Source organism: Triturus cristatus, chromosome 6 (assembly GCF_964204655.1).
Source record: "Triturus cristatus chromosome 6, aTriCri1.1, whole genome shotgun sequence".
Classification (NCBI taxonomy): Eukaryota; Metazoa; Chordata; class Amphibia; order Caudata; family Salamandridae; genus Triturus; species Triturus cristatus.
In genome coordinates, this window is record NC_140589.1 from 1,742,655,204 (window position 1) to 1,742,668,121 (window position 12,918).

Below are 12,918 nucleotides of genomic sequence, written 5' to 3' on the forward strand. Positions count from 1 at the left end.
TTCAACTCCCACGGAAGGTGCACTGCCACTACCGAGAGGTTCCGGGCGAGCAGCCAGTGCCAGATCGCCTGTGCCTCCAGGGAAAGAGGACGTGACCGAGTCCCGCCCTGTTTGTTCAAGTAGAACATGGTCGTGGTGTTGTCGGTCTGCACCAGGACTGAATCGGCCTTGATTGCAGGGAGGAACGCCTTTAGAGCAAGGTGGACTGCCCGGAGTTCCAGCATATTTATGTGGTAGCCCTGCTCTCTTGTAGACCACCGACCCTGTATCTGGAGGCACCCCATGTGTGCCCCCCAACCTTGCAGAGACGCGTCTGTCACCACCGATTGCACCGGAAGTGGCTGGTGAAAAGGGACTCCCACCATCAGATTGGCCTGACGAGTCCACCATGCAAGGGAGGATTTTGCCGCCTTGGAGAGAGAGATTTGATCTCCCCAACGGCCTGTGGACTGATCCCATTGGTCCTCTAGAGCTTGCTGCAAAGGTCGCATTCGCAGTCTGGCGTTGGGGATGAGAAAAATGCAGGACGCCATGGATCCCAGCAGAGATGCTACCTGCCGGGCTGACGGCCTCTGCATCTGCTGCATAAGCCTGCATTTCCGCTTCATTGAAGACAGTCTCTCCTCCGAAGGATACGCTTTTCCCACGCTTGTGTCCAGAACGGAGCCAAGGTAGTGGATGGTCTGAGTGGGCTGCTGCACGGACTTTGCCATGTTGACGTGATGGCCGAGATCGTGCAACTGTCTCAGACAGGTCTGGAAGTCTCTCCTCACCTGTTGCTGGGATGGAGCCTTCAGCAACCAGTCGTCTAAGTAAGGGTAGACGAATAGACCCTGCCTGTGGAGGTAAGCCGCCACCACTGCCATACATTTGGTGAAGACTCGCGGAGCCGACTTGAGCCCGAATGGAAGGACCTTGTACTGATAATGCTTGGATAATGCTTGCTTCCGACCACAAACCGCAGGTATTTGCGGTGATGTCTTGCAATTGAAATGTGGAAGTACGCATCTTGGAGGTCCACCGAACACATCCAATCCCCTACTTGCAGATGTGGACATATTTGATGAAGCGCCAACATACGAAACTTCTCCTTGACGATGACTTTGTTTAGGAGACGAAGGTCCAGAATCGGCTGAAACTTGTGCTCCTGATCTTTTTTGGGCACAAGGAAGTACCGGGAGTACACTCCTCTTCCGATTTGCGAAGGAGGAACTTTTTCTATGGCCCGTTTTTGCAGAAGGGCCCTCACCTCCTTTTGGAGCAGCTTTAAGTGGTGAGGACGGGACTTTTTTGGCGGTATGTCTTTTGGACGCGCTCGAAAACGTAGCGCATATCCATTTCGCAGTATATTCAGCACCCAGCGATCTTTTGTGATGCTGTCCCATTCTGCCAGATGTTGTGACGCACTTCCCCCCACTGGAGTGGGCAATGGTCGTAGAGGAAGCCACAGCTCATGACTTTCCTCCTCTTGTGGTAGTGGAGGACTGTTGCTGGTGTCCACCTCTCCCCCTGGTGGACTTTCCGCCTCGGAACTGCGATTTTCCTTGGGTCTTACTCTGAGACCACTGAGGGGTTTGAACCCTCTGTTGAGGCCCCTTGCGTTGGGTGGGTCTATAACAGCGCTTGAATTCTTTTTTCTTCTCCAAACCCACAGCTTTGAGGGTGTCCAGCTCAGTTTTCATGCGCCCCATCTCCTCATCCGTGTGAGTGCCGAAGAGGGAGGTGCCAGAGAACGGGAGGTTTAAAATCCGTTGCTCCGCATCCGGCTTGAGCCCTGTCAGCCTCAACCAGGATGACCTTCTGGCGCATACGCCGTGTGTGTAAGAATGGGCTGAGAGCAGCGCACCATCCGCCGCAGTGCTAATCGACTGATTAGCCACCAGTGACCCTTCCGTGACTATTTCTTCGAAGTCCTTTTGGTCCTCCTTTGGGAGCTTGCACTTGAACCGCTCCATAGAGTCCCAGAGCGCCCTATCGTATCTGCCCAACAGCGCCGCCGCGCTGGAGACCTTGAGGGAAGCCGCTGCGGACGAGCAGGCCCTGCGCCCCCAGGAGTCCTGGGTTCTGCTCTCCTTATCCGGAGGGACGGAAGAGGACGCCGATACAGCATGACCCTTTCTTGCTGCCGCCACTATTACTGAGTCCGCAGGAGGGTCCATTTTGACAAAGACAGGATCAGAGGTAGCCGGCTTATATTTTTTAAGGATACGAGCCGGAACCGCTTTGACGGTCGCTGGGGTTAGGAAGGTGTCCATGACGGGTTCCATGATCCCTGGGACCAAAGGCAGCAGTGGACGAGACGCAGACTTCTGGTGAAGTGTTTCGAAAATCACCGACGTGGTGACTTGCGGGACTGACATCTCAATCCCCAGCTTCTGCGCCCCCTCTGCAGCACCTCATGGTAGGTGTTGATGTCGTCTATGGGCGAGACCCTGGACACTGGGCTGCCCGATAGCGTGGGTGAGTAGTCCCTTATTGAGGACCTGGTGGACGAGGAAGATGACGTTGATGGTGACCTCCTATCCCGGCGACGATCACGAGCCCGTGATCCGGCTGAACGCCCCTCCCGCCTGGGGGAGCGCGATCTGCGTCGCCGGCTCTCAGGTGACTTCTCACGTGCTGGCCTGGGAGGACTTGCTCTGTCCACTGCCTCCACCAACCTTTGCAGCGGAGAGTCATGCACTTGGCTGACATATTCCCGCATTCTCCTTGTAGCCCCTGAGTCCTGCCAATGATGTGCTGGCAGCAGCCATCTGGGCGACAGTTGTACCGCAGAAATGGTCCCTTGAGTCTGAGGGGAAGAACTGCGGAGTTGGCTGGCAGACTCTCGTGGAATTGCCGGTCTTGGAGATGCCCCTGAGCGTGAGGAGGAATGGCGCGAAGCCGACTCCGTCACCAGGACCACCGACCTGTCCGAGGCCTGTCTCGACGTCGAGCGTGGTCTTGATATCGATCTGTGGCTTCGCATTCTTTCTCGCCGGGACTCTCCTCTTCTCGATGTCGAACGACGCCTCGATGTGGACCGGCGGCCATGTTCAGCAGGCGAAGAATGCCGCCTCGACGTCGAACGGCGGTGTGAAGCCGACGACGGAGGCCCTCTCTCCCTCGACGCCGAACGCCGTCTCGACGCCGGCGGAGATGCTGCCACTCTCGACGTCGACGTGGATGGTACCCTAGACGCCGATCGCCACCTGGATGACGGCGGTGGAGGACTCTTCCCTCTCGACGTCGATCGCTGATGGAGTCGCGACGACGGAGGGGATCCTGCCCTCGATGACGGAGGGGTGACACTCCTCGACGCCGATCGTCGCCTGGTTGACGACGGCGGAGGTTCCCTGCTCCTCGACGCCGATCGTCGTCGAGATGACGACGGCGGAGGTTCCCTGCTCCTCGACGCCGATCGTCGTCGAGATGACGACGGGGGAGGTTCCCTGCTCCTCGACGCCAATCGCCGCCGGGTTGACGACGGCGGAGGTTCTCTGCTCCTCGACGCCGATCGCCGAGCCCTTCCTCACCGGAGATCGTCCTCTGGATGGTTGTGCCAGGCCATAAATGCGAATTCGCTCCCTGTCCTTCAAAGTTCTCTTGGACAGGCTCTGGCAGTGAGGACATGTCTTGGAATCATGATCCTCCGGTAGACACAGGATACAGACCCCATGAGAGTCAGTCCTGGCCTTCTTCTTGCCACAAGAAGGGCAAGGATCGAAAAGAGATGGCATTTAAAGGTCGAAAAAATGCCCAAAACTGCCTAAAAAAGACAGCCTCCTACTTCTTTAGAAGTAAAACGTCGAAGTAAGGGAAAAAACAGTTGGAAAACAGACAATATATTCTGACAAACTCAGAAAAAAGTGGAGCTCTGTTGCCAGGATCCTTCCAGAAGGAGCCGGAAAGAACAACTGACCTAACTGCCACCCCTGAGGCATGATGGGAAGTTGGGGGTCAGGTGTGCCTTAAAGGCACGGTGTCAGTTTTTGCTATGCAGCTATTAGTTAGCTTTTCAGTCTTTTTAGACTGGGTATTTGCAATGCAACCTGGGAGCTTCCTATGCTTTCAGTGATTTATAAGAATTTCTGCTGTTTTCTGAGCATTAAAACAGTTTCTAAACAAGTTATAATGTTGTTTCTCGTGTTTATAATGCTATTTTTTTTTTTTTGTATAGTGGAAATTCCTTACAGCATGTTTTAGCTCTAGTGTTTATTGGCTGCAGTTGCTTGTTTATACATATAGGTATATATGTATGGATATATATATGTGGGGCACATATAATATACTGTTTCCGGGATCCCGCGCATGGGCGGGAATATTCTAATGCTTATGACTATTGATGAGGATCCCCTGGAAGAGAACTTGGATCATAAATGTGCATAATGCTGTGCTACTCCAAATGATTCGCACCCAGCGGGTCATATCTTTTTGAATAAATATACCCTTGTGCTTTTGGAACGGGGCACAACAGTTGAGTATGCACGCTAAATTTGAACAAAATCATTGAGACAAAAGTATTATGATAAAAATAGGGTGTGCTTCAAGCCTCTTGCTAATGTAGATTTTTTCAGCATATTTATGTCTGCTATTTCAATATAGTATGTGTAACACTTTGAGTGACACTTTACATAGAGTAAAATAAAGTAATTGGGTTCATGTAATGATATAAATATCAGAAATTACCCATTTTACCAGTTTTCTATGGCAGTTACCACACCTTCTTAATCTCTAGAACTGACTTTAAATATCTGCAACTCTCATGAATTGTCTCTGCCAGGTAATTAACCAATCCCTTTTTAACATGCAGGAAGCACACAGCAGCTCCTTTATCAATATGGTCTTACTGCTGTGTACTGGTGTGCTATTCAATGAATATTGACCAGAACTGTGAATGACAGTCACATTTAATTCAAAATAAACACGCACATCTGTAGAGAATGACTGACTGCTGTGATAGGCCTAGCATTTGCAGATGTGTACCATTCTCCACACATCTTCAGTGGCTCGGTGTCTGTGTCATGAGTCTCTTAAGCGCCACAGGCTTTCAAAGACGAGCCGTAGAGGTCAATGGGTCCTGTTTTGTACCTGGTTGTGGGTAGGCCTAAGGCCTGATTTAAAGTTGAATCTCAATGGAAACAAAATCCAACCCTGGATAAAGTAACAAAACCAGAGGACACTCCAACCTTGGTACCCTTACTCACCATATTATCTCTGAGGTGAAAAGAATTAAACGGGTACCCCTTTCATTCCCCTTGACTCGTCTAGCACCATATTTCCATTATTTCTGTTCTCCTTCCTGTGTACACTCCTCAACCACATTCGTTTCCCACCTTCCTGCCTTGACTGTTGTTCTCCCTTTCGCTCCTCAATCATGCCATGTTTCTAGTCACCAGTCTTTCCACTCTCGTCATTTCCTCACTTTCCTTCCTTCCTCTCTCCATCACACTGATTCTCTAGATCTCTCCTCTATTTTTTCTTTTTCCTTTCTTTTCTTTTTCTATCCCTTCTAGCCCAGTAGCGGTCCGTGGAGGGAGTTCGGTGGGGCAGTGAGGCGGGGCGGGGCAGGGTGGGGAAATGTAAACATTGAAATATGGATGAACGGAGGTAAGTACACATTTAAATAAATAAAACGAATTTCGCTGCGCGTGCAACGAAATTCGTTTTTTAAATTTAAATGTGTACTTACCTCCGTTCAGCCATATTCCGGTGTTTACATTTCCCCACCCTGCCCCTCCCCCGCCCCGCCTCACTTCCCCACTGAACTCCCTCCACGGACCGCTACTGTCTAGCCAATCCTTTTGTCCATCTCCTTCTTTTATCGATCACTTATCCCATTGCTCCCCCTCTTTTAATTTTCTTTTCTCTTATAAACGATCTCCCGCCTCCTTTAGTCTTTTTCTCCTGCCTTTTTCTCTCTTTCTAATCCCAACCCTTCCTCCTTTTGTCTCTCCCCTCCATGATCCATTTTTTTTTACCTCTCTCGTCACATTTCAATGTTCTCCAAGTCTGTCCCACCCCTTTCTCCTGCCTTGAAATCACTTATTCTCTAACGTCTCCCCTCAGTGTCTTTCATCTTCGCAATTCCTCTCCTTTTTTCTCATTACTCTCTCTCCTCCCTTTATCCTTCTTTCTCCACTCCCTTCTCCCTCCTATGTTGGCAGCTAACTTCATATGACATCACTAAACTACATTTGAACAGATGGGTATTCATTTGGGCTATTTAATTTAGTCTTGTTTAGTCTAAAAATATTACTCCCTTGTCACAATAATATTAATCTGTAAAAGAATAATTGGTAAAGAAATGTTTGAATTCTTTACTCATGTTAATGTCTGGAAAAAATCCACACTGCACTGACCAAGAAGGTTGCTAGTTTGGGACAGGAATATTTTGGCCAAACATGTCTTTTTATTTTGGTGCAGAATGTTGGCGATGGTTACTGCTCAGGTCTACTCCTACAAGCACGCAAGGTTTAAGTTTTCTTGTGCCAGTAATAGGTATACAAAGCAAACACAAGGAGATAATGGACGGAGCGCTGAAACTTTTCAGACACTCAACCCCAGTCACTGATGTGGGTTAAATCCATCACAGTTCTTTAGCTCACCTCACCACCCCAGTTCGGACCCAGCCATATGCAAATCAGTCTTTACCCTGTTCCTTATGGGAACAGTCCAGCCCGAACAGCCAAGCCAGGACCGGAAACAAGCATCCTGGGACCGGTTTCGGGGTAACACCCCTCATCAGCCAGGCTAGCCTGAATCCAGTGGCAAAGTGAGCAAGGGAGCCTCTTCTGGGTATACCCTGCCAACTTCGGGCGAACGAAGCAAACACAAGGAGATGATGGATGGAGCGCTAAAACTTTTCAGACACTCACCATCAGCCACTGGATTCAAGCAAGTCAGGCCGATGAGGGGTGTTAACCTGAAACCGGTCCCAGGATGCTTGTTTCCGGTCCAGGGAAGAACTCCAGTGACTTTCTTCTCAACACATTCCTACACATTAGGTATACCACAATACCATATCAACCAGCCTTTTTTTTTTATTCCTCTATTGCATTAACATGTACTGACTTTCCACCACAAATTCTTTGAGTTACAGGTTTTTTGAGAAAGTCAAATTCTGATTAAACGTGTTGACTGTCCATAGGGATTTATCAGTTTGTGTAGAAAGCTATAAGATTACCGTGATCTTTGGCGTACTTGACTTCTCTTTGAATATAATAACCAGATAGAGTATTACTGGATGCAATAAGAGAACCTTTATACGTAATAGTTCTGAAACGTTTTTGCCAGAGGCAATAGTATGTTTGTAATAATTGTATGAAGCACACTATCCCCAGGTAATTCTAGGGGAGGGAACTAGAGGCATAGCGCACTAGGAGCAGGCAGCCTCCAATATCAGGTGTTTACCACATACGAGCCGCTCCCAGTTTAGTGACCAAGGTTTGCTACAGTGCTTTCTTAAGAAAGTGAAGACATCTCACTAAAAGTTACAGACTGGTCTCACACACCCCCTGGTGTCATGCTTCATCATTGGTCAGTCCTCGCCCTCCAAAAACTTGGTTTGACGGAGGGCGGGCATACACCCAACGACAGGGATGCACTTCTAAACTAAGTGGGGATCCGTGAAGGGAACGAGTGAGTGATTTAAAAAGCCATTATGGTTGCCTATTAAATTTTAATGTGAGTGGCAGCCATATGGTATTAAAAACAAGTGGATGGTGTGATTAGGAATAAATGTCCTTACACCGTTATATAAGTGATGGTCAACATGTTTCTGCCTCGTGGCCCGATTGGGTCCATGGCATTCATCAGGACCTAATATAAAGGGGGCTCCGTTCTTACCCTACTGTAAAGGGTAAGTACCACTTCGTGGCGTGATAATTATCACTGTCCACACAATATATTCGTCTTGTGGCTCCTTTACGCCACGGGGAAGAAAATTCTAAGCCCCATAGGAGTGATTCAGGGGAAGACCCCTGTTCCTAAGGGTCTCAGGGTGCGTCTCCCTTGGTAGCACTTGTTTTAATACCATATGGCCGCCAATCACATTTAAAATTTAATAGGCAACCATAATAGCTTTTTAAATCACTCACTCATTCTCTTCACGGGCCCCCACTTAGTTTAGAAGTGCATCCCTGTCATCAGGTGTATGCCCGCCCTCCATCAAACCAAGTTTTTGGAGGACGAGGACTGGCCAATGATGAAGCACGACACCAGTTGGTGTGTGAGACCAGTCCGTAACTTTTAGTGAGATGTCTTAACTTTCTTAAGAAAGCACTGTAGCAAACCTTGGTCACTAAACTGTAATAATTGTATGCCTTACTCCGCGGACTTTAGTCACTCCTCAGCCTGACCCCTGGAAGAAACCTCATAGTCTTTCTTCACTGTTTCTCACTCTGCTGTAATCTAACCTCAGACTAAAGTAGTCTTCAGTGGCATGTCCTACCATGTATCCGTTTTGGAGGTAAATATTCCTTCCATGAAAGCCTCAGGCGGCATCCACTTGACCGGAAGCATGGCACAGCCTCCCTTCCGGTAATAACTTGCCCTGTAATCAAAGAAAAGAAAGCATTCGATTAATAAATTCCGAAAAGCAAACATCTTCGATTGGGAACATACTGCAGAGGAATAGATGTTAATTATCTGAACCAGAAGGTAGGTTAAGTCAATTCAACTAATTATAAATTATGTGTTGTAAAGTAATTTAAAATGGTAACATTGGAGAATACCAAGCAACAAGTACATTCCAAGTTTTATCCACCATTCACGCGGCCTACTGAGGATTAGGCCAGAACTAGCTTCAAGAGCTCGGACCGCAGGGTGTCTATGCAAGAGTCCTCTGGTACAGCATTCCTCAACTCAAAGATTTTCAATGGATAAACGAGGTGGGAGGTCCCTGCGTGTTCCTGACCCAAACTCTGCCACAAACCGAATCCCCGCCTTTCATATCAGAAAACTAGTGAAGATGGAACTGTTTAAATTAAACATGAACTCATTTCACTCGCAAGGGAAACAGTAAAAGAATGCACAACAGATACCCAGCACCTCACCACACTCCTATTACCCTGCACGGTTGGCTTATCAGCAGGGCTGTGTTGTATCCTACAAAGTGTGTCCAACACTGTCCAGCGCCACACAGTGGCCACAGGGTGACTTTACAGTGCTTTTTACAGCCCTGTAGATAAATGAGTAAATGAATATTTAAGATACTAGTTCAGTTTAGTTACAGAAAACGTTCATTGTATTTGCATCCCAAGATTGGGTGGTGAGTGCCTGATAGTTCTGTTCAGGTAGAATGTTTTGTATGTTATTAGTAAGGTTGTTTGTCTATCAGTCGGCAGCGGGTAGAGTGGGGCTGTTTGAAAGTTTCCTGACTCTTACAGCCCAGTAAAGCTATTGACATCTTGCCAGAGCTCAATCCTTTCAAGGAAGCTGATGAATGGAGTCAGGACCAACATGGGTTACCTTTATCCCTGTAGTGGGGAATGTGGAACAGTTTCATCCATGATCCACAACCACAGTGTTAGAAAGTTCACTATCTTCTGTAGGCCCCGGGGGTGCTGGCGGACCTCTGGGACTGGTGTGCTTCGCTCACCAGGACTGGTCCAGGATAGAGAACATTTAACACTGGACTACAGAATGTTTCTGTTGACGGTGTAACTGCTCCTGACCGGGCAGCAGCAAGAAAGAAGCATGGGGGACTGTGGTTTAATACATTTGAACTTCCTCAAAGCTCACAGAGAGTTTTTATTTCAGCCTACTGTTTAAGCCAGTTGTTTTGAATGTTGTGTGATAAAGTACTATGTCGACCTTTGTTTAAAATATTGTTTTCAGCCCAGATATTTATTGTGCCTCACATTATGGCTGCCCGAAGTCTGTCTACCCCCACTGTGCCACTGAACAGTCGGATCACATCCTATGGCAATGGGGTTAGGCGGTGCCCCACCTTAGGCAGAAAGGCAGTGTTTATTTAGAGGGAGGCTGGGAAGGGATGTTTATAACAGCAGACTGGGGCTGGATTGGGAGAAGGAAAAGAAATATCATTAATGATATGGAAAAGACATTTTGTGCTAAGAATTCATTTTGATCTAGAGACACATAAGGTTGTTTTCTCGAAGCAAGGCAATGCTGTCATGGCTTTTATTGGAGCCAGGGCAAAACATGTTGGTGGGCCCCCCTATCCCAGAAATGTTATCGACATAGAAGGATGAAAGGCTGACTGGGTCTGCCAGTATTCAATTAAGTGATGAAGCCGATGCATACACATATCTACCGCATGCACATTGACCTATACCAATTGAACGTGTGAGTAAAAAGTGTGCTTGGATACAAATGGATTATCGGATTTAAACAGTGATTGCTGTTTGTGCATTACAAGCTGCATGCTGTAGTGACGGTCCTCTTACATCTACCTCTCCCACCTTATTGTCTTCCCTGTCCTTCTGGTATCACACCCTCTACCAATGTATTTTTTGTACTTTTATGAACGGTGAGGAGTGTGCACATGTTTTCCTACAGTACTACTTTCTGCTGGAAAAGGCTTCCGTTCTTGCTCCCCACCGCCAAAATATGGGTGTAATACGGTACCGCAAACCACCACTACTCTTGTGACTGAAATCACAATTGTTTGATCTTATTATCTCCATTTTACTGTGAGCTATTAATCCTATTGTTTGTGAGACGAAGGTCCCCCACCAATGAATATGTTGCTAACATCTGAATTTTGCCATAATTTGACAGTAATCCTACAGCAAATGTCCTCTAAAGGTTTTGTGAGTCGTTCTCTTATTCACCTTCTCATTTCAGCTGGGTGGGTTCTCTCTGTTTAATGGTAAACATAGCAGCACCACTCTAAGAGACCGCTGTGTGACAGGCAACAAGTAAAGAAAACACTTTAAAACATGACCAGCCCTTCCATAAGGCAAGCTTCAGCACCTTAAGCAAAATAGAGGCTCGAGGGCGCCCCCTACTGGTGCTGCCAAATCACGAAACAAAATCAAGCAATGCCAAAAGCCAAATAGGTCTGGCTTTAGCTGATGTCTCTTTGGCTTTGTTTCAGCTTGATATGTTTTGTCGTGGTTTATACAGAACTTTATTTTGGGGGAGCTGCTGGGTACTCATCTGGAATTGAATGGGACTTCTTTGTGTGTGGACGTCCTCCTTGTGAAAGGGCAGAATGCCATCACTCACACTAAAGTTAACCAATGGCTGTTACCCCGTGCATTAGCGGGAGAAAGAAAAACGGGACTGACACGACAACAGAACAATGGATGAAGGGAGCTGGCAAAAGCCTCCATAAGTAAGTAGATTAAACAAATAATATTAGTAAATTCAAAAGGTCATCGTCATGGCAGACCTAAAAAGGATAAGAAGAATTATGGCAGTGATTCACGAAATCTGGTTTACTGTGTGTGTATGTATATACATGTGAGCAAGGGCCAGGAGGCCCGAAACGCGTCATGAGCTGTGCACTTCTCTTCATGCAATAAACTTCAATTTTCAGCACCGGCAATACAAGTTGTCCGTACCCGTTTATGTGCGTGAATGCACATTTGGAGAGTATTTGTGTGTGTGTGTGTGTGTATACATATATATATGCCATGCTTCAAGGTAGAGCACTGAAATAATATGCACACCTGCAAAAGCAAGTGTTCTGTACACCAAAGCTTTTACCTGCCGGTAATAGCCTTTACTCAAGGCCTCGGAGTTCACAGAACGTTGTGGGAGATGCAATACATTTTTAAGTGGAATGTGCAGCACTGAGGAAACCAGGCTGAAGATAACAAAACTCCTGACGTCCTGGAACCTTTGACTGTCTAAAGGTCACGCATAGGTAAACATTTAGTAGAAGAATTCAGACTGACTGCAAGGTTTCTGAGAAAAAACTCTTCAGGAGGTCATATAGGTAGATACAGCACCTAGCCCTGTGACACACAGCTGAGAGTGATGCCTTCAATGAAGTAAAAAAAGAAGTAAACACGACAACCAGTCGCCAGAATGGGTAAGATTATCACCGAGCATTGGGCACCTACTGCAAATAGTACAGAAAAACCCCTCTGTGCTCCACCCTTCACAGCAACATCGGGATTTTCACCTCTTGTCAAATACTTTGGGGAGTATTTACAATAACTGGCGCATCCCTGCATATTAGCAGGGATGCGCCAGTTATTTTGCGTGACTCAAAAACCCCCTTGCGCCACCATGTATGCGCCACATTAACAATGCGGTGCACCATGGCACACGGATAGACATGCGTGACGCATCTGTCGCCGTAAGGGTGACGCAGTGCTGGAGTTGTGTCGCAAGCGCGTCGCAACTCCAGCACTGCTCAGGGGTGCTCTATACCTTATATGCTGTGTCATTCCTTACGCCTGCTTCAAGCAGGCGTAAGTATTTGACACAACATGGACGTAAAAGTGACTCCGTGAAATCTTGTAGATTTCACTGCGTCACTTTTACAGGGCTTCCTTGCGACGGAACGCCCACCCTGCATACATTATACCTGATGCAGGTATAATGTAGCGCCGGGTCACATTGTAAATATGTCGCATAATGGCGCATTGTTTACGCCGCCGCTGCGTCACAAAAGTGACGTAACAGTGGCGTAAAACTGTCGCAAGGGGCTTGTAAATCTTCCCCTTTATTTTACATTTATTAGGAAAAGCTTTCACAATTATTCTACCACCTGGTTAAATGATCATTATTCTGTTCCATTCAATGTGGTAACAGTCACGGAAATTACACACTGAATAAATGCAACTGTAAATCACGGCCAAGAAGCAATCCCTGGTCAAATGCGTAGTCAAAAACACAACTCTGTCCACCGCTGTTGTCTCGCCTTCGCTTTTCTGCCATCTTTTCTCAATAATGCCATCTCTTCTTTGATTTTCCCTTTGCTGTCCCTAGTTCTACTTCGGTTAAACGAGCCCCACT

The 12,918-nt window shown here is 47.3% G+C and overlaps 1 protein-coding gene across 1 annotated transcript in view; it reads right to left on the reverse strand.

Moving 5' to 3' along the window:
• ALK (ALK receptor tyrosine kinase) overlaps positions 1-12,918 on the reverse strand; it is a 2,691,376-nt gene that overhangs the window by 30,410 nt on the left and 2,648,048 nt on the right. Inside the window, exon 26 of the mRNA XM_085613005.1 lies at positions 8,432-8,533. Coding sequence (XP_085469131.1) covers positions 8,432-8,533 — 102 coding nt within the window. The remainder of the gene's footprint in view (positions 1-8,431; positions 8,534-12,918) is intronic.